The 21,136-nt window shown below is 44.6% G+C and overlaps 2 protein-coding genes across 4 annotated transcripts in view; both read right to left on the bottom strand.

Annotated features, from left to right (window-relative positions):
- Positions 1 to 28: 28 nt before the first annotated feature.
- Positions 29 to 21,136, bottom strand: part of LOC6554611 (segmentation protein cap'n'collar) — a 41,642-nt gene continuing 20,534 nt past the window's right edge. For 2 of the 3 annotated variants that reach the window (XM_026976159.1, XM_001982133.3), the window contains 6 exons: positions 12,421 to 12,497; positions 11,795 to 12,361; positions 6,319 to 6,762; positions 6,174 to 6,261; positions 2,218 to 3,464; positions 29 to 2,146 (listed from right to left, as the gene is read on the bottom strand). In XM_026976159.1, coding sequence (XP_026831960.1) covers positions 1,763 to 2,146; positions 2,218 to 3,464; positions 6,174 to 6,261; positions 6,319 to 6,762; positions 11,795 to 12,361; positions 12,421 to 12,497 — 2,807 coding nt within the window. In that variant the 3' untranslated portion in view covers positions 29 to 1,762. Of the gene's footprint in view, positions 2,147 to 2,217; positions 3,465 to 5,218; positions 5,740 to 6,173; positions 6,262 to 6,318; positions 6,763 to 11,794; positions 12,362 to 12,420; positions 12,498 to 21,136 lie in introns of those variants that run through there. The other variant, XM_026976160.1, reaches the window with a different exon arrangement.
- LOC26526059 (transmembrane GTPase fzo) lies at positions 15,862 to 18,595 on the bottom strand. The gene has a single exon (XM_015153876.2). It carries the CDS (start codon positions 18,515 to 18,517, stop codon positions 16,349 to 16,351), a length of 2,169 nt encoding a protein of 722 aa, XP_015009362.1. The 5' UTR covers positions 18,518 to 18,595; the 3' UTR covers positions 15,862 to 16,348.

The raw sequence follows: 21,136 nt of genomic DNA, 5'->3' as shown, positions 1-21,136 counted from the left end.
AAAAAAGGATAATAAAAGTCAGTTGATATATTTTTGTAGTGGTTTTTCTTTAATTTTGACGTTCTTTGTTATGCTGAGGAGAAGTTTATCATTTTTAAAGCATACAAATTTCTCATATGAAACATACACAAATATATAGCGACATACAAGTACAGGGATTGGGATTGGTCAAAGGTGCTCAGAGATCCTTGGAAGCTCTTGATAGCGCATCAAGGACATTGTTGTTGTCTAAACACTGCTCCTACCAAAATTTATGTTAATAGAATATGCGAAGGGGTTCTCTTTACGTATTTTTTATGTCCGTAGGCGTAGTAGTACAATAGTAGGTAATTAGTTCAATTTCCATTTACAACAAATAATCGTTTTATTAAAGTTGCGCATTTTTATTGAATTTCGTAGTTTTCGACTTCGACTTGCAACAATCGACTTCCAAATGTGCGCGAAATTCATTACAACAATTAAAATACATACGCCTATATTAACAATAGATCTATGTTTTGTTTTCGTATCGGATTTGTTTAAGTTGATATCGTAACTGTATCTGTTGCTGTAGCTTAGTTTAAAGTTAAACTCGTTATGCTGTAGGACATGTTTAAGAATATTAAATATTAATATCTCTTAATCGCTTATCTACTAGACCGTTCCAAAGACAGTTGACGGGTTGCTCTAGCACGAGCCATTATTTTTGTTTAAATTTTTCGTTTCGTTCCTTTCCTTTTTTTTTTTAGTATTTTCTTTAGTTTCTTTGTGGTGTGTTAGCACACTCTTAGTTGCTGTAGCCTAGCGCTGGTTGGTTAAATGTTAGCTAAGTTTAAATTATGTATTTACAGTTGCTATGTGGCTAGATCGAAGTGATAGGCTAATTTGTGTTATTCTTTGTGTATGGGATTTTTATAAATGCCTTATGAGTTTAGAACGATTTACAAATAATTACCGCTGTGGTAGATCTCTCACTAGATGATAGCTTACAAGTAAGTGTCTTACCCCCCTTAATTCATGAAATGTCCAGCAATATTTCCAACCTTTACAATCGTTTTTGTTTTTGTGTGTGTGATCCTATCGTCTATTTTATACATTTTTTTTCTCTTCATCCATCTGTGTGTTTTCATTTTTTACAAGCTAATATTATAGAGATGTAAGCGGTTTCACCATCAAATATTGTTGGACGACGCGTTGAATATAAATGGATGAGTGGGATTGGTTGTGAATGTGAGTTGTTTACTGATTTACAAATTCATCTGAAGCATATTTAATTACATTCTTTTCGGATCTGTTTCTGTGTACTTTTCTGTCAGCTTGCGCTTCGCGGCGCAAAGATTTTTTGAGTTAAAGAGCTGTTTTATCACAAGTATGGTTTTCAGTAATTGCAATTAAGTAAAAGGCTTCGCATGCGCTGTCCAGAAGGGACAACAGCTCGCAAGACGGACTTGGACGAGTCCAAATAATCAATTAATTAAAAAATAAATAACAATCATGCTGACTAAATGAGTAAGTAAACCATTAATGGGAGGATTGGTGCGATAAATGAAAGAGCTCCAATGGGCCGAAAGCAGCAGGTGCATCAAATGTTGCCAGCAACATGTGGCATCTAATGCAGGAAGTAAAATATCCAAATCGCCGCTCAGTAGTACAGATAACTGTTGTTCAACATGTCGTAGCGGTAATTAAACTGTTGCTGTTGCTGCTGCTCGGATCGATGCTGTTGCCCGCGCTGGAAACTAGTGAACCAACTCTTAGTTGCGGCAATTCGCAACAGGTACTTTCATTCCTTGCGGTGCTGCTGCTGCTGCTGACCTCCCGGCTGCTGTTGCTGCGACTGCAGATGATGCTGCTGCTGCTGCTGTTGCTGCTGTTGCAGGTGTGGAGGCAACCTCGACTGCTGCTGTTGCTGCTGCTGCTGCGGCATACCTCCGACCACATGTTGCGCCTGCATTCCGTGACTCTGATGGCTGTGCATGGGCGCCTGAGTGGGCACGTGGCCATTCAGACTTCCTCCACTGGCCGACGAAACAGCATTGGATGCAGCCGTAGCCGAATTGTTGCCCTCGGACTTCTCCCGTGGTAGCAAGTAGACGGAGCCATCGGCAGCCTGCTGCAGACTGTAGTCCGCCGGCGAGCAGGGATTTCCTTCGGGATCCCGTAGGTACTGCAAGATAAAGAAATTAGTTAGTTTATTAAAATCAATTCTATGCAATTCTGCATTTGAGTGACACCTACCTGGAAGACATGACGATGCAGCATGGCAAACTTGTTCGAAATGCGCTTGCGTTCGCTCTCGAAATGTTCCCGGTCCTGATTGAGTTGGGTCTTGCGCTTAACCACCGCGTTCACCTCGTCCTCGAGGGTCAGGATCTGGTCCAGTTTGCGTTTCCTGCAGTTCTGGGCAGCGACCTTATTCTTTCCACGCCGACGAATGTCGCGAATCAGCGACAACTGGTTCTCGCTAAGGTCGTACTTGGACAAGCGCTCGTTGAACTCGTCCATGGGCAGGTTGATGATGTCCTGCACCGAAATGGGTATGTTCAGGGATCGGGCGCGCTTTTCATCGCGTGTCAGATGCTCTTCCTCCATGGTGCTGTTGCCGCCGACACTGCTGCTGTTGCCGGCACTCGAACCCTTTGAAGCGGTTTTAGTGGCCACCAGAGGCTTCTTATCGCGAGCCTGGGGTCTGGGAAGGGATCCACTTCCCTGGGGTAGCGAGTAGGTATGATTTAGTTGCACCAAATCCTGCGAAGACCTGGGCGATGGTCGTACTGTATAGTCGCCGGAAAAGGCGCTTCCGCTGGCTCCCATGCCGTAAGCCTGGTGATGATAGTCCTTGGATAGAGCGGGTCCCATCGCTCCTGGCTCACTGATACCACCGCTGGCCATTCCCGAGGAGGCGTACCCAGCATCGTACTCATACTTGATGCTCTGCGATTGGACTGCAGTCGCGGCTGCTGGTGGAGCTGTTGGTGGCAGAGCCGAGGGCGCCTGCTTATGGGGATCCCTCTTGCCGTACAGCTGATGTTTCTTCTGTGCCACCGGCGGCTGACGTGTGGCGGTGCTGAGCCGCGAATTGTTGTTGTAGCTAAAGTCATAGGGGCCACCATACTTGCCCTGATGGTAATCCTGGGCGGAGTCACTGCCCTCACCCCACTCGCCGTCGGAGAGGGACGGCACTCGCTCGGAACCCATCGAACTGACAGCACTGTCGCTGGACGCGTCCAGGCGATCCGCACCGCCTTGTGCTCCTGCACCGCCGCTGGCCAAGAGATCGGCGGTCATTCCTGTTGCTCCAGCGCCCACAGCCGAGCCACTCATTGGGCCCACGCCGCCGGACGCTCCGTTGGCCTGGTTACCGTGCGGATTTCCCGCCCCAAGTTGTGCCGAGCTACCGGAGCCGTTGCTGACATGTCCACTGCTGGGCAAGCCCAGAACCGAGGAGTTGTTGCTAGTGCTGTTGTCAACCATGCGACAGAAGCCTGTAACGAAAGATAGTGGGTCAGTTAGTAGGGCACATGATAGAATCAGCAATCTTATGCCCTAATCACTTTAACGAGCCAAAGACTTCTGATCCTAATAACTCAAAGTAAGCTACCTAAGCGATTAATCAATTGCATACTTTAGGTGTTATTAACTAACAAGTTTTCCATTGAACCACATATCTGTTTAATTGCTATAATCGTGTGATGGAATATTTACACTACGAATGCAATATTTATGTAAGTTATCCTCTCGGTTGATCGAAAACGAACTAGTTTCCTAGCACCCTACTGGTGCTGCTGCTTTTCGGCTGACCCACTTCAAGTAGACGGAGTTGATTAGGGATCGCCCTTATCGCAAGACACGTCGTCTTGAGTCACTCGCAGCTTCGATTATTCAGCACAAATTTACGACTAGCGTTTCAGTTTCTCTGCTCGAAATGAGTGGAAATACTAAAAACTGTGCAGTCATTTTCCATATTTCACTGGACTTATCTTATCGGGCGATAAGGAATAAGTGTGTGCTGTTTTGCTCTTTCGCAAATACCTTGCCACATTTCCACATCTTTCTGGCCCCGCCTGCTGATAACAAGGAGTCAGATCTGCTGCCCCAAGTATATCTAATCACAGGCTAAATGGAGAAAAGGCGACACGCCCAAGGGGCACATTTTTTTTTGTCTGGTCTAACCAAAAACACAATCTCCATGTGCAATCGGCATCAATGCGCGCCTGCAGTTAATTAGACAAATCAATTCGTAAGCTGATTGGGGCCAGCTCTGGTGTATTTATACCCTCTGTGAGCAAGGTCAAAGCTTAAACCATAAACATTGATGACTTGACAAAATGCGATACTTTGTATGAGCACGTATTTAATTACGGGGCAATCTCCCTACAATGAACGCTCTGTTTTATGAACTTTTAACAACTATAAAATACATTTATTCATTATCAGCCCGATCAAAATAAGATTCTACTATCTGATAACAGTGAAGAGTAGCAGTAATGCTCGTATTTATGGGCCCTCTATATCGATAGTGCACTGTAACGGTGCAGGAGAGTTATCAGCGACGAACTGAGCGCAAGACATAACGGAAACCATAAAGATAACCGTTAAAGCCAGTGACACGTTTCATGATGTGCAGAAAAAAGAGCTTAATAATAATATGAAAATCCAAATTGAGACCGTCTTTGTTTCGTTACAACGTAACCCACTTACGTTATAATTTGAATGCCCAACTCAAGAACGTAAGCTCCAACGCAACTCCTTTGGATTCCGCCTAAGATATTAGCAACTATCCATGTGCCTCTACTCTCTTACTCTCTATGCTCTTTCGAGCTTTTTTTTAACATTATTGTTTCGAATAGCGATGACTCAGCAGTTTAAAAATAGTAAACAGCAAACAGGCGGGCAAATAATAAAATGAAGGAAATGAAAAAAATAAAAAAAACTTGCTGAGCGGCATTAGGCAGCGGCAGCGACAGCGCGAGCGGTAAGGAAACCGCTCGAGAGAGAGAGAGCGAGAGCGAAGAACGTTCCGCTGATATCAGAAACGGAATCAGAAACAGCAACAAAGATCGTCGTGCGGCATGACTAATGAAAAAATTGTTACGCGGTCACAAGTGAAATATTTTTTAGGGCTTTCGCTCTTTTTTCTTTTTCGGCAGCACCGAAAATAACACCACCCACCGCCCACCGCCCACCTCCGATTCAGAACATTTTCCGATCCATTTCCCCCGATCTCACTCACTCTCACCTGTTGGATTGCACGTTCGCCGTTTTTGGGATGCTCGACGTTCGCCGAATTAAAACTCACTTGGCTAAATGATATGGCCACATACATATGCACATAGGTTGCTGCTATATGGGCTACACCGAATCGAAATGCGTCATTATTTTATCAAATTGGTTATGCTAATTACATTAACTGTACGGCACGTTGCGCTTTGCGATATATTTAGTGCATAGGTGTGTGTGTGCGCATGTGTGTGCATGCATGTACACGGCTAAATGGATTTTCGAGTCGCGTCGGTTCTAATATTTACTTTACTATCGTATTCGATTGTTCGTGTTCGACTGATTTGCCTCTGCCTCGCGCTCTGTTCTTTTCGCTTTTTGCTTTTCGCCCTGCCTCTTGAGTGAGTGCTTTTGTTGTTGTTGCTATTTTCGCTGAGTGACAATCGCGAAACCCGAGCGCGTCCGCTCCGCTCCCTTCTACGCAAAACACACGAGCAAACTGTGAACTAATTGTACAAAATTTTGTATGCTAATCGCGCAAGAATGATAAACTGTAAAAAAAGCTCATGGGCCGCCGAGTGGATTTGTGCTTGAGTCGCTTGTGCACGCGCTTTTCGCGCTGTTCTGAGTAAAAGCTCGCGGTAAGTGGGCGTGGAATTCGGCAACGATGCGCAATCCACTTAACGGACCCAAAAGCTTGTTCATCATTCAAGAGAACTTTTTGGCAAGCAGAAAGCTCAGCACTGAGAGAAGCGAGGGTATGGCAAACTCTTTATATTGTTTGTAAAATATTTGGCAACCTAACAAACTCGTAACTTTTGGTTTTTCGAATCTAACAAACTGGATATAACTTTTCGTAACTTTTGGTTTTTCGAATCCAACAAGCTGGATATAACTTTTCGTAACTTTTGGTTTTTCGAAATTTTGAAGCTACGAAAAAAGGCAACTTGACTAGGAATAATCAGAATACTCACTCTCATTCATGTCCATCAAGTGCAGATCCTCGTCGGTGAAAATGGAGTTCATGAAGCCATCCGTCTGGTTGATGTCCGATGAGGTGTTCTAAATGAATCATCGTTTATAGAAGCTGCAACGCGAGACAAGTTGGCTCCAACTTACCCCGTAGTACATCAGATCGTGCTCCACTTTGTAGGCGGCCGCAGCGGCGGCAGCTCCATCGGCCTCGTGGCTGGAGTTGGTCAGATGCATGCTGGAGGTCACAGCCGAGCCCAGATTGTGCCCGTAGTGGGGCTGCCCGGTGGGGCAGATGTCGCCCAATGCGGCATTCGGATGCTGCAACATGGCCGCGTGGTGCGGCGGTGGTGGCGGCGGTGGTGGCTGCAAGGATGCAGTGGCGCCACTGCCATACTGACCATGCTGGCCCGGAGTGCCGGGTGCTCCGTTCGAGGGACTCGCCTGGTAGGAGTAGCCGGGATAGTGGTGGTGCGGATACGGCGACATATCGGATACCCCGCCCACCATGCTCGGAATGGGACTGAAGTAGGTGGCAAAGTCCTGAAGACGCTCCATCGAAACGCTGCGATTCAGACGCGGCATGCGGCTCTGGAAGTGGAGAAGTGGTGGTAAAGACATTGATTAATACGGCGCTCGTCGCTTAGCCGCGTTGATGTATTAACAAGGTGAGAAGGGTTCGGAATTACGAAACTTATAACTCAATAACCGATCAATCATCCGCCAGGGGAATTCTCTAGAAACGCGGCCAGACAATAAACCGAATTCAAATTGCGCTACAAGTAACAATCTCCTGGCTGTCAAGAGTCTCCGTCTCCGTCTTGGACTCCAACTTCAATTCCAGCTCGGGCTCGGAATCAGACTCGACTCTCTGTGTAAGCCAAAAAACGTGCACAATGTATCGGTCTGGCGATTTGACTGCCAGATCGATCAATGTGGAATTGAAATGAAATTCGTATCTTTCAAATTGACAAGTGCTCGGGGTTCGCAGCTCAGCCAGCGGTCTTGGCCAGTTTTATTTTTTTTCAGTTTTTTTTTTATTTTTTATTATTATTTCTGTTTTCCTAAGACTCCTCTGTAAAAAGCTGGCTCTGTAAGTTGGGCATCTTGGCTGGCCGGGCTGACTGATGGCCGGAGATCGTGAGACTACCACTACGACTTCATTAGGCCGCCTTTTGTTATTGTTAATTACCGGTGGGTTTATTTATTTGCTCAACTAATTCCGCAGCCACCGCGTGGGCGAATGGCAAGGGTATTATTATTATTTCATATTTGACTCTCTTCTGAATCACTCGCACTCACACTCGAATAATAATCAATATTCCTCGAACTGCGATCCTTTATCGACTCCCTCTTTTTTGGCGGCACCAATTTGTTCTTAATGCTAAATGCCGCCGCTGCCGCCGCGTGCAATTAAGATCTTTCAGATGCGATGGACACCTATATCTGGCTGACGTTGATGCTGATGCACTTTGACACTGACATTGCCGATACGGATCGAAAACGAGAAACGGAGAAACGATTATTCCGACAAAGGAATCCAAATTCTGGACTCGTATCGAACTCCTTTGCGCGTTGACGTTGAGTTGTCGTTTGACCAGCATCAACTGACTGACTGACGGAATGACAGTAGCCAAGGCAACTCACACAGATACTCCGAGGAGATGCATCCATCCACCAGCTATGTGTGTGTGTTAGCGAGGGCTGAGCAAACAACCTGTATCCCCGAGTATCTCACCATTCCACCGCTCGCATGTGTATCTAATGAATGCCTCAACACGCTCCTGAACGCAAACGCAAACAGGTATGTGTGGAAGACCAAAAACGGCAGGTAGAAGCCATTGGGCGTTCACTTCAGCCAGTTGCAGTCGCTTGTATCGCTTGTATGTATGCCCGTATCTTTGTATCTTTGTATCTGTGTGTGCGCGCAACGCGCATGTGTAATTTGAATTGTCACTGTCTTGTCATTAACTTCTGGTGTTGGCCATTGTTTGTTACGCTTCACACGCAAACAAATCCAACCGCCGACTTAGACACGGTAGCCGATCTCCTTACTGCACACATGCATCGATCTGGAGAGTGAGATCGTCTAGGGGCTTTTGTGGGCACAAGAATCGATTCTTCGGAACCTTTAATTCAACCTCAACCGTTACCGAGGCGTAGAAATGGGAGGTAGGTGCATTAGATTGCATATTTGATAGGGGGAATTACTATCATTTAAGAGTTTTTCATTATTGCCGATCCCATTAACGGTTGTCAGTTGGGCTTCGCTAGATTAAGATTGCAATCCGAAGCGGCTTTTCCTTACATTCGAGTTCAAGAAGATACATTTTCTAGTTCTCTAAATTCAAGAAGGTACGTCTTCTAGTTTCCCTTCAATGTTGAAATAATGCCGTTCATTTTCCTATCCACTCTAAAACAAATAACTATTTTTAAATGAACCGTCAATTACCTCAAAGCTCGTCGCTCATTTTTGCTCAGTTTATACAAAACATGATGCACATTTATAAATAATTAATATTAATGGCGGGCAGTTCTTCAAAAACACAAGGAAATTCAACGCGAATATCTACAAGTACATTTACTAAGAAAAGCCTATTTTTAATTGAACGACTTCCCAAAATCGTTGTTAATCTCCAAAACAAACACACATTTATTTTCGATATTTGTCGAACATATTTCCGCGAAATCCGCAATCCATCAATGGCCAGCCGGGATTCACCGATACTCAGCGACGTCAGCCGACTTGAACTACTATATTCTGTGGATTTCACTTAGTCCCTGTTGCCAACGACAACAGCGACTAATCCCCGCCAGACCCCAGCCATCACATCACACCTGAGCGGTAGTTTCGTGTGTTTTTTGTCATTAACTTGATTTATGTGTGTGCACAAATCGAGTCCCATGACAGCCGCAGTCTGAGTTTCGCAGTTCGAGGCGCAACTTAAGCCTCCGCAGCCATCAAACTGTTTACATAAATTGAATTAAAATCGTACAGCAAAAAAACAAAAAAATAGGGGGAAAAAAACTACAGCCAAGAAAAACAACGAAGCGAGGCGCACAGCAAAACAGAGATGCTGTAAAATAATTAATAAAGTTTTTATTACTATTTTTTCACTCTGCGCTGATTTTTCAGCGCTAAGCTTTTTGCAAATATTTAAAATTCACATAATTAAAGCCGAGCGGGGGGCGATTAGGGGCATGAGGGGGATGCTGCAGGGGCAGCGGCAGGGGACGGACATTAAGAGATACATTTTTTGTAATTCGCGCGCGCTAAATGGGGATTTAATTGCAGGGGCTACCGCCGAGCGGAGCTCAAAAGATGCAATCAAGCTGGGAGGGGAACAAATTGGAGGGCAGCCGCCGCGGCGGCAAAGTGCCACCGAATTCAATAAACACTTCGGTCCCATGCGGAAAAGTCAAGTGGCGCATTGCAGGCGAACACAAGAAACCCAAAAAGAAAAACAATGCAAATATTCAGGCCCCAAGCAAAAAGGCCGTAATGAACGCAGGCGAAACACCGCCCCCTTCGCACTCCTCACTTGCAAAGAGTTTAGCTTGGTGATTGCAATTAGTAGAGGATACACGTAAACCATACCTATAAGTGTTACTTATAAAATGAAAATATTAGGGTATTAATTCCAAGCTATCAATCATAGATGTAATTCTCGGTCAATCATGCAACTTCCTTTGTGGCACTCTGTTGATTTTCGCCTGAAACCCACTATAATTTCTCTCGGTGCTCGGAGATAGATAGCCTTAGATGGCCACCTTAGGACAGGTAGCCACAGCACCCGTCAATGATGCACATCATCAATGAATGCAAATGCAAATGGGAAATTAAGTGTGATCAGGATGTTGCATAATGATAATTCGCGCTAGGATCAGGCGAAGAAGTGCTGGAATAACAAAGCTCAAAGCCGCCTAATGACACTTTCCGTTGAACGGAATGGCTGGCAAATCCCCCAGAGAGTCGGCAAAGGATTTGGGCCGACCGTAGGTTTCAGGAGAATCCTGCGAATAACCGATCATCTGGCTCATTAAATGGCTTTGCCAAGTGCCGAGCCGACAACCCCTGCTGGCATTCACAAAAACAGTAAGTAAAACTGAACGGACCACATCAAACACGCCGGACTAAGGCTAATCCACCAACTCAGGGTGACCACTGTGGTTTTCCTTTTATGTGCGCTGGTGTATGAGTTTATGAGTTTGCTACCGGCGAAATGGCTTTACGGTAATTGCCGCTGACTTCGTGACTGCTTCGCTTGCCGTCTCTTTTGTCAACGCTATGTCCGTCTCTTTTTCGGGAAGAGCAGGCAGGTCAAAGGTTGAGCACAGGTTCAGCAAGCACTTCATTCAGGAAGCACTTGTGCGACTCAGACTTTCGGTGGATTGGTTTTATTGGCTCCGAAGACGGAAGTATTTATAGTGCCAACCAAAAATTATAACATTCTATCCATAGATTAGAGATATCTAACAGAAAGTATTACCCACACTAACGACGATGTGACTCAAATTTGTAGAATCCAGAGCTACAAAAACAACGAGATTTAAAAAGAAACGCGTTTAGAAAACTCCTAAGAAAAGCTAAGAAATTTGAAGAGCAGCCCAGTCAAGGTACAAAACCAAGATGGTAGACTATGTATGTATATACTCGTACATATATTATCTCAACATTGCTCGCATTCGTCTCACTTCCATAATTTTGTAGCTCTTGCCGTCCATTTTCGATGCGCGTTTACAACAAAGGCCAAAAAATAATAACACAAGAATTCGTCCGACAAGAAACGGCCGAAATGCTGGCCAAGTTTGAAGAGTGCAGGGGAGAGAAGCCCCAAAGACTGGGAACCTGATTGACGAACTTGTGGCTGGAAGCGGAATAAAAGCGTTTGACTTTTGGGCCAGGAGAGACATTGGAGGCCAGGTGGGGAGCATGTACAACCAGATTTGAAGCTTTGTACAAACAGCAACAACACAGCTCCTCTTCAAGAGAGCAGCCCCAAGATCAAGTGCTTCAGAACACCCCATGGGGCAGAAGGAGGTCGGGAGACGAGGCCAAGCCACGTGAAGAGCCAGAAGAAATGGAAGGCAGATCACGAAGAACGAAAAAAAAAATTAAATAAAAAACCGAACAGTGAAAAGAGCCACTCCAGAACGAGAAGCAGCCCGAGAATAACGAAAGCGACGTGCAAATGATCCTTAAATGAATACATATGTATACACCAGCAGCACGTACAACTAAGGTCGACATATGAGTCACATGGTTTAAATTTACTTTTAAAATCATGCAAAATATATTAAGTTTTACTCCCATTTGAGCCGTCTGTAAACTGCAATGATAGTACAAAAAAATACATTTCTAACTGCCCCCAAAATGAATCTTTGCACAAATAAATTATCTAAAATGTTTGCTTTAGAACCTAAGACTTTATATGAAATCCCTATTATTTCGACCGCAGCTGTACATACACTCACGCTCCTCTGGCTATGTACATACATGTGTATGCATGTAAGTATGTGGAGCGCTCGACGGATGGCAGCACTTGAACCGAGCATCCGCATCAAATTATAAATAAATATACCTTTTTGTCTGTGGGGAGGATTACGATCGATGCACACATACCTGGTGATGGCCATGATGGAATCCGCCGGCAGCTGGCTGCCGCTGGAAGGCGCTGCCCGTGCCGCTGCCCACGCCCACTCCGACGCCGACGCCAACGCCCACGCCCACACCGACTCCACCACCATAGTTGGCCTGCTGCACCGCACGCTGGTGGGCGGCAGCTGCAGCGGCGGCATGATGGGCATGGGCGTGGTGCATCGACGCATGGTGGTGGCTATGGGGATGAGCATGAGGGTGGCCGTGATGCGGATGCGGATGGGGATGGTGGTATGGCGGAGCCGTTGATTGCAACATCTCGTCTAGTTCCTTCTTGGCGTCCTCATCTAAGTCAAACAGGGGCGAACCCACAGAGTTTTGCAGATCCTCGAAGTCGCTCACCGAGAAGCTATCGCCGTCAGTCCTCTCCGATTCGTTGTCCTTGTTCTCCGCCCCGATCCTACGTTGCTTGCTGGAAATTCCTTCGCCACTGAGGAAATCCTCACCGGTCTCCGAAACAGTACGCTGAGCTTGATTCTCGTTGAAAGCGGCTGCTGCCTGCGAAGTGGAGGCCACCGGATCGTTGGATAACTAGTGGGTTGGGGAGAAGTCGATAAGGGAGTTTCTTAGCCATTAACGATCGAACTTACCTCGTCTTCGAGTGGAAATTCTGAGAGTTTGAGTACGTCGTTCAACAACTCATCCAGCGGCAAGCGTATGTATTCACCTGAATAAAAAAGAATGGGGTATTTAAAAATATAATCCAACTCCTTATGATTTGCTCTTAGTTCTGGTCAAAATGGTGCGTATATTGTTGTTTACCTTACCCTACCAAGAATTAGAAGAATTCAATCTTTTGATCGCCCACAATATTTATAATAAATAAGCTGTATTCCCTTTGGAGTGAAGTTTCCCCAGAGCTAATATCTTTGTGACCATATCAAAGCGTGGAAAATATAGGAAAATATTTTGATCATTTGAATGAAATAGCAGGATCCCTTATCATACCCGACCACTTTGCCTGCAAACTCCCCAGAGAGTGATCAATTTTCTGCTACAAAAACAGTTTGAAGGTTCAAATCTGTGGGGGGCAGGAGAGTAGGTAGCCAAGGAGCGTCCCAAACAGTAGCACTTTCCTGTGGGAGACTGAGACTGAGGTCGTAGGATCAGCGGAGAGATCACAGAGTGGACAGTAACTAGAGTCACTCGAACGGCGAACGGCGAGCGGCGAGCGGCGATCATTAATCATAATCATAAAAACGTGATCTTTGAGAGATCTGCTTCACTCAAAACCGTCTGACGGAAGCAGCTGAAAAATATTGCAATAACTGAACGATTTCCCAAGCTCCCTGCAGTCTCACCCCCATCTCCGCTTAATTGATGATCAGTTTTGACAGCTCCCAGATATCGAAACTAAACACAAACTAAACTCGGGGCACAACAATGAGAAAGCTTCCCTCAAGTGTATCGCTTACAATTGACTCGCAGACAATTGATTCCTGGTCAAATATTGATGGCAGCCAAATATTTGCATTGGAAATTCTCGGGAAAAGCAAAGAGTCGAGAACTGAGTGGGGGTATTGGATATTATCAGAAAATTACTACTTAACATCGACTCGAGTTCCACGAAGAGGGAAACCTAGAGAACCCGAGGTGGGCAAACATCTAGATAAAGCCAAAACGAAAACCCGAAATAAAAGGCTAAAATGAGGGCGCAACTTGGTCGAGAGGCAGGAGAGGAGAGTAGAGACTCAAGTGGTGTGACGACGACGACCTTTACCCACCGGGGCACTTGAGTCGGGTCAAAAAATTAGAATAAACATCACAGATGGAACAGTTTGGTGGTTCTTTTGGGCCCGGCCAACACAATTCTACCAAATGCTTTGTTATTCTTACGATTGGTTACAAAACAACTCATTCCCCCGCCAGCTTTTCCAATTTCCATCGCAACCATTTTGGGCTCGTTCTGTTCTCTTCTGTTCTGGCCATGTTTTTTTTCGGCTTGCTGGCTTATAGCCTGTTATTTTAGGGTTCTCCCTTCTTTGCTTAACTTCGTTTTTTTTTTTTTGGTTACAATTCGTGGTCCGTTAATTTTGGAATGCGTTCGTGTGGGTTTTGAATTGTTTACTTATCGCTTTTGGTCTTTGGGCTGATTGTTTGCCCCTCGGTTTCGTGGGTTTCCAGCTCGCATTGTGGCCGAAACGACAACGAAAATATTAGTAGATTCGGGTTCGTGTGCTGGTCTTTGTTTTGTCGTCCGGTTGGTCAGGAGCAACTGCCAACTGTCACCAGCAATTAGGCGACAAGGCTCACAGAAGGCGTTGATGGGGCCAAGCATTGTTTGACCATATTGGCATGGGAGTGGGTACTTCAATTTTCGGTTACCTTTCAGGAAGTTTGCTCGGAAGGAAGTAAGAAATACTGTGGGAGCGTTCCGTAATGGAGCCGCTAATGGGGTTGATTGAGCACTAAACACCGACGGCTACTTGATATTTTCACAGGGGTGACAACGAGTGAATTTTGGGGTGGTATTGGGCGGTACTCTTTCCTATGTTTGTACAGATTATAAGCCTAATCGAAGGGGTAAATAAGGCTTGACTTGTCCCAATAATTGTGCTTAAGGCAGCGATTGAAAACAAACAAAAAACAGTTTTGGGGGAAATTGTTGTTTGAAATAGAACGAAATGAGTAAAATAAGGGCTGGATTGAGCTATTATAATGGAAGCTAATAAAATATATTTAAACAATGCTTTATTCTAGTTTTTATTTTATATATTTTTACTTTTACCAGAATCGAAATCCCCATTTTCAACCAACTATAACCATTCTAACACAAATGCCCCACGTTGGGCGCCAAGTCTTTGCGATATACGCTCAAACTAAAGCCCTACATTTGGTAATATGATCGAAAAAAGAGTGAGCCATTACGAACCTTTATTAGTTCAAGGGATGCTGCAATGATGACGCAGTTGATATCTGTGAACTATTCGTGTTTATAATCCAAGAAACACAAACGTCTGTAGAGCCAAAGTCAAATGTGTCTTGAGTGTTTTAGTTTTTTCGACGCTGATTGTCGCAAAGTTTGTAGTTGGCTTTTGTGAATAGATTGAATACAAATCGCTGCAATAAAGCGCTGATTGTTGTTGATATTTGGGCAAACACTTTGACAATTATGTAACGTTTTGACAGCCAAAATGTTGCAGAATCAACAATGGCGTGCCGACTAAAAGCAGCCAAAGCAAAAGCAATCCAATCGCAACTTCGATATTGCCGTTTCCGTTGCAGACAGACGTTGTATTGTGTTGTCTTTATTTTTGATTTTTTTTGTTTGTGCTTTGCACAATTCGACTGTGTGTGTGGAAAATGGGTTTAAGTTATTTTGCAATGCCTTTGATTATTGTAAGGGGCTTTTTTTTAGAATCGCACAATGGTCACTGGAGTATGGGGAGCTTGGTATGTATTTTTGATTTGGTAACTTTCACTTTTATTTTTTATATCTTTTGCACAAACGCAGACGCGTAATAGTTTACAAATTTGTTAATGTGTGACACAGTTTGATGATGATGATTTTTAGAGTCGAACAGAATATGTTCAAATCATCTAATTGGCATAGCATAAAAAGAGCCGAAACACTTGACTTGGCCAGAACGAGCGATTTGAACTGTCGATCCGGAATGCCGCGTCACCTTGCCGGGCTCACAGAGTTGTTAACGAATTTTCGCCGGAGCAGAGTCCTTTTTTGCTTGTCCACGCCCACGAATTCGGTGGCGTTAATGTCCATCCACATATATTTATACCCTTATGCGGTTTTCTGCGCGCGCGTCAAGCGTCCAACGTTTCTCGAGCGTTTATAAAAATTCAAATACGATTCTAAAACGCTGCTCAAGCCTCTGCCGCGGTCGCAGCTCCGCCATCGCCATCGCTGTCGCTGTCGACGTCGACGTCGGCAGTGGCGCAAGAGAAATGGCGCTCTCAGCTCGACCACAGAGCGTGAGTGCGAGTGAGACCACCGTATGCATTTCCTCCCCGTTTTGAGCTGCCTTTGTTCATGCGCACTCGCACTGCTTGCGTGTGTGTGCATGTGGGTGTGTGTGTGTGAGCAAGGGGCGGAGCTTAGAGTTCAGCTTGGCCTGTTTGTATCTGTTGTACTTTTGCTTTTGGCCGCTCCAACATGGACGCTTTGTTTAAGCCCGATGTTTTCTACAATACAAAAAAGAGCCAAAACTGGTTCTCTCGTTCTTATTCCCAGCTTGTGCATGTTCCTCTGCCAGAAAGTGTGTGTGTGTGTGTGTGTGTGTGTGAGCCATTAGGAGGAAGGAAAAACAATCTAATCAAGTAATTTAAACAGTCAACAGCAGTAAAAACTGCTTAAATTTTCATGGCTAAGACTCTGATGGTACGAAGTAACTTTAAAACGGTAGAGCTCAATCGTTTAATGTTTTACAATAACCAAACAACAACAGATAAATTTCTAAGTTAAGGAACGGAGTTACAATTGATAAATAGGTAAATTAGGTAACCAAAAAAGAAACAAATTAGAACTTTTAAAAACGTTTGGAATTCAACAATTCAATACCCTCATAACTGACAGCCCTTGCTCAAGTAGATCTCTCGAAACTCTTCCAATCGACTTTCCAGCAGCTGTCCCTTGTCCCGAAACTTCTTTAGGTTCAGCTGCAACACCTCCATCGACTTTGTTTGCTTGGTCAGCTTGGCGGTACTCGCGTCCAGGTCATTCAGAACTTCTTTGGACTTGGCCTCCCAGCAATTTCGGACTTTTGTCAGGTGCTGTCGCAACTGAAACTCAAACCCGTTGACGGTTTGCTGCACATCCGCCCGCAGACGTTGTTGCAACAACCTGGAGTACTGGCACTTGAAACTCCGCTCTTGGGCGGCTGTCGTCCAAGCGGCGTACTCGTACAGGTAATAGGATCCGACGAGGCCACCAAGGATCAAAACGATTGGCCAGTTGAACGAACGGATGGCCAGGGCGCTCAGCAATACGGTTCCAAGGCTACCTTTGGACTTGATCAAGGATTCCACCATCTGCCAATGGTTATCGTGTACTAAAGGTGGCAGGGGCAAACTTTTCTTGTGGCCATTGGGCAACTTTTGCATTCGGTATGGACTTGCGTGCAGTGGTATATTTCCTTCAAGACGATGCCATAGGGCAGTAAAACCCAGGGAAAACTGAAACCTAAGATCTGGCTGAAAGTCGCCCATATAGGATTGGCAATCCACGTTGTAGATTAGTTGCCAGTTGTAATTTTTCTCGGTGATCTGCAGTGCCATTTCATCCTCCATTTGGATTAGTTTTTCCTCCAGCGGCATGGAGAGACATTGCAGGACTCGATCTTCCAGAAGATCATCCAAATGGGCACTTAGAGAGCGTTGGTAGAGGCCAATTTGTGCTGGGAGCTCTGGGTGAAACGGGTGGGAGAAGGACAAGACAGTCGAGGGTATTAATGTGCTGATCTGGTCGTTTAAAACGCACTGCCCTACACGTTGGGTCATTTCAGTCAGTCTTTCAGCCCAAATTTGAAGCTCTTCTCTATCCTCTTGCATTAGTATTACCCAGTCGTCCATTTCCGTATTTAAGTTGGCTCTCATCTCCTTATTCTCCTCTATAAGACGACTTACTTTTTCTATGGAAGGGCCTATCAGAGTGGACTTTAACTGGGTTAAAATACTCTGGGCACTTTGCAAGTGTGGCCCAAACTTGGTTTTCCTCGCAGACTCTGCGAGGCAATGCAAAAAATCATTTTCAAATCGCAGAAACTCAAGGTATCGCTCTTGTGTTTGTGCCGTGGGATTCTTATTGTGACCATTCCTTATATGCAAGGCCTCCAATGCTGAGACATGATAGATCCTTTCCGAGGCTTCCTGCGCATTGGCATAAACACCCAACTCATCTACCAGGAGATTAACGCAGCGCTCCGTGTGCTGATCCTTTACCATCTGCTCCATTTCCGGCTCCATACTGCTGGCCTTATCCCATCGATTGTTGAGTATGAAGAGATTTGGACTCGAAAGTTTGGAGGCCACATCCTTGAAGAACTGGCGTTCCACGCGCGAAATAGTGGACTCAGCGTTGAGAACCAGGATGAAAACATCCGCATCCATGCAGTAGCTGTCCAGGCAGTCGTCCAGTTGCGCTGTTACATCCACTCCAGGTGTATCCATCAGAACCACATCGTAATCCAGGATCGAGCAGCGGTTCTTGGCCATATTCACATGCAGTAGAGTCGAGGGTTTCAGGGCTCTTAGAGAATGCGCACTGGCCAGTTCCTTTAGGGCACTCAGCTCCATGTGCTGCTCCTCCTGCTCGACCTTTACGTGCTCGGTTTCATCTGTGCCATTAGCCTGCACTTGGCAAAAGCAACTGGTGGTGTGGCCCATGGCGCTGGGCAGGATTTTTTCGTGCAACAGTGCATTGATCACGGCACTTTTTCCGTTTGAGGTGCGTCCAAAAAATGCCACCTTCATGCGATCACGCGAAAGAACCTTTGCAATGGCCTCCACTCTGCTGGAGAAGGCGCACAGGTGCTTCAGCACTTGCCGATCTTTCAAAAGGACACTCTCCTCCAAAAGGGTTAGAAAACTGGACAGGTAGTTACTCAAATCGTGATATATATCCTGCAGCTCCGTCTTGGCGTCCACAAACTCACTCAATCGCGAAGACGACGATGAGCGGGATATAAATGAGGACACCGACGACGTACTTTCTCCCGAGTCTGATTCTGCCATTTTCCTTAGGTAATATCTAAATTTTCAAAAGTTTCAACAATTTATTTATAAAATATAGGCAACTGTAGACGACGTTGATTTACTCGCTTTGTGATATACTAAATGACGAACTGCTTTGAAAAATGGAGCTTGGGTAAATGTTTCCCAACGATATCTTGATTTGTGTGTACAAAATGCCATTAAATAACGACATATTGAAGATATTACTTTAGTTCCATGAACATGCAAATTGTGTTAAGGCACGTATTCCTGCATATGACACAATTTAGTGCAATTTTAAACTGACCCCAATACCTTTCAACTAAATGCACAGCCTTTAAAGCGGCACGATTTCCAGCTCGCAGCCCAATAAAAATACACACTTATTTACCCAAAAAATTAACACAATTACCGCAATCATGGAATCACCCAAAAGAGAGTCGGAAAAAGAGCAGGCAATATGCACATTAATGGGCCACTGAACTAATAGACCCGGCAAAGACCATAGAGCCAAAAAAAAAAACGTTTTTGGTGAACTTCAAAAATACCAAAAATACAGCAAATAGAGAAAAAAAGTCAAATTGGTTGGTTGGATGCTCGGGGTTCGGTCTTAAAAAATTAGCAGCATCATCAACAAGGTGAGGAGGGGGCATTTCGATTGGATGCTTGTATAATTTTTTTCATCGCTGCTAGAAAACAGTAGGAAAAAGAGCACAGAAATATTGAACAAGCAAAACTCGCCTGGTTAATCATTTTTTTTTCTTCTCTTCAATGTTTTTTTTGAGCGTTTTCTTGAGTGCTTTATTACAACTTAATTAGTTTAAATTGTTGCCGGCGCAAAAAAAAGAAACAATAATAAAGAAGCCGATGCTGATTGAGAAAATAATGGTGGGATATTAGAGGGGGTTTAGAGAGAAGCAGGGTCGTATCCGGTGAAAGACAATCAAAAGCTGTTTTAAAACATTTTTGGTAACAAAGCATATTTAAATTTAAAACTACATTTGCTTTCTCTAGACAGAAAGTTCGCCATCAGGACTTGTTGTTCCAGATGTTGCTCTACAAACCGTTTTCCAACACTTTAATGTCCAACACAGGTACAGTTTTCACGAATGCATCGCGGCAATGAAAATACTTGTATTTCTGCAGGTCTACTGGTATTGAACTCAAATTCACCAATGACTTTTCACTATCCTCGAAAGAGGAGCAAATGCTGTTACAGAAAACCAGTGAGCAACAATTATGACAGGACAGATCCGCGGCAGCGGATAGTGTCAACAATGAAATTGCTAAAAGAAGCCAAGTCAGATTTTAGGCAAGAAGGGGGCACCACTATTGTTAACCGACATGTATATAGATGGCGGTGGGCAACATTATCTGTACTTTACGCCACTTTTTGTTGTTAATGAGTTGCCACAAAATCCGAAGAAGCTGAATGAAGCTTATGAATGAGTTCGCTGGCTGCTCATTTGAATAGCCTCATTTGAATAGCACAACATTGGAAAATGAATTGGAGTAGGGTAACAAGCGTTGAAAATGAGAAACTTTCATAATCCTTAAAGTCACATGAGTACTCAATGGGTCAAGTATAGTTTAACCACACTACCACTGGCTAATTAAACGTCGAACTTATGTCTATCGTTATTATGCAATTCTCAGTTAGTTTTGGCAATACTGAGACATAGAAAGGTGCCGGCTGGGGTTGCGCAACGCGAAAACACTTGAAAGTGATACGATTATGCAGCAAAAAAATTCGTTGACCAGGCCAGACTAGACCAGACCAAAAATAAAGCCGGTCAGGACTGCAGCCCCTCGCACCTATACCGCCGCTGCCCCTCTACCCTGTCTGTTTGTTATTTTGTCAGCATGTAAATTTTCCCTTTTATTTTTTCTCTCATATTGTAAATTTGTAGCGTAATGCTGACCACGTAGAATTTGAACAATTTCTACGGTCCGCACCGTCTCCTCTGGCCACTCTTCACCAGCACTCCCTCGCTTTTCCAGACCACAGCAGGGCGCAGAGTGGAAGAGGCGGGTCAAGGAAGGCCACCAGACAGATAAAAAAGATGAGGAATAGGGATCCTCAATAGGTGCGCCGCCGCCATCGGCACCACTGCACCAGATGTGCCAATTGATGGGCGGGAAAATGAGTAATAACTCCAGTTTCCATATCTTATGAAGAAAAACCAGGAAAAGGACACAGCTAACTTCAATTAAATGATCCATTTCTAGCAGATGCTCTTGGGATCGTAACTATGCTTGTAACAGATAGGAAATCACTTCAGATTGGACATTCTTAAAACCCAGTTCTTTAACGGTTTCTTTCCAATCTCTAAGACTAACTACCGAAGAATTCGACGAACGTGTCTCTGGAGCCTTTCAAAAACTTAATAGAATTTAGTTTCAAGTTCCCACAAAAAATCCCGTCTACAATAACCAGTGGTCAATAAACTTGCGTAGCTTGGCAGCAACGAGAGCGGCCTAACTGATTGCATAATGGAATTTAAGCCACCGAAAACAGAAATCAAAACCGAAATATCTATAACATAATTGAGAATAAGAGCATTTCTCGGCGATACCACGCACAACTTCTGGCCAAGTCATGCTCCAAAAGTTGTCAACGATCTGAGAAGCTAAATACAA

Source organism: Drosophila erecta, unplaced genomic scaffold, assembly GCF_003286155.1.
Source record: "Drosophila erecta strain 14021-0224.00,06,07 unplaced genomic scaffold, DereRS2 tig00000000-arrow-pilon, whole genome shotgun sequence".
In the NCBI taxonomy this organism is placed as follows: Eukaryota; Metazoa; Arthropoda; class Insecta; order Diptera; family Drosophilidae; genus Drosophila; species Drosophila erecta.
The sequence above is the reverse complement of the archived record's forward strand: the minus strand, read 5'-3'. Positions and strand labels throughout refer to the sequence as shown.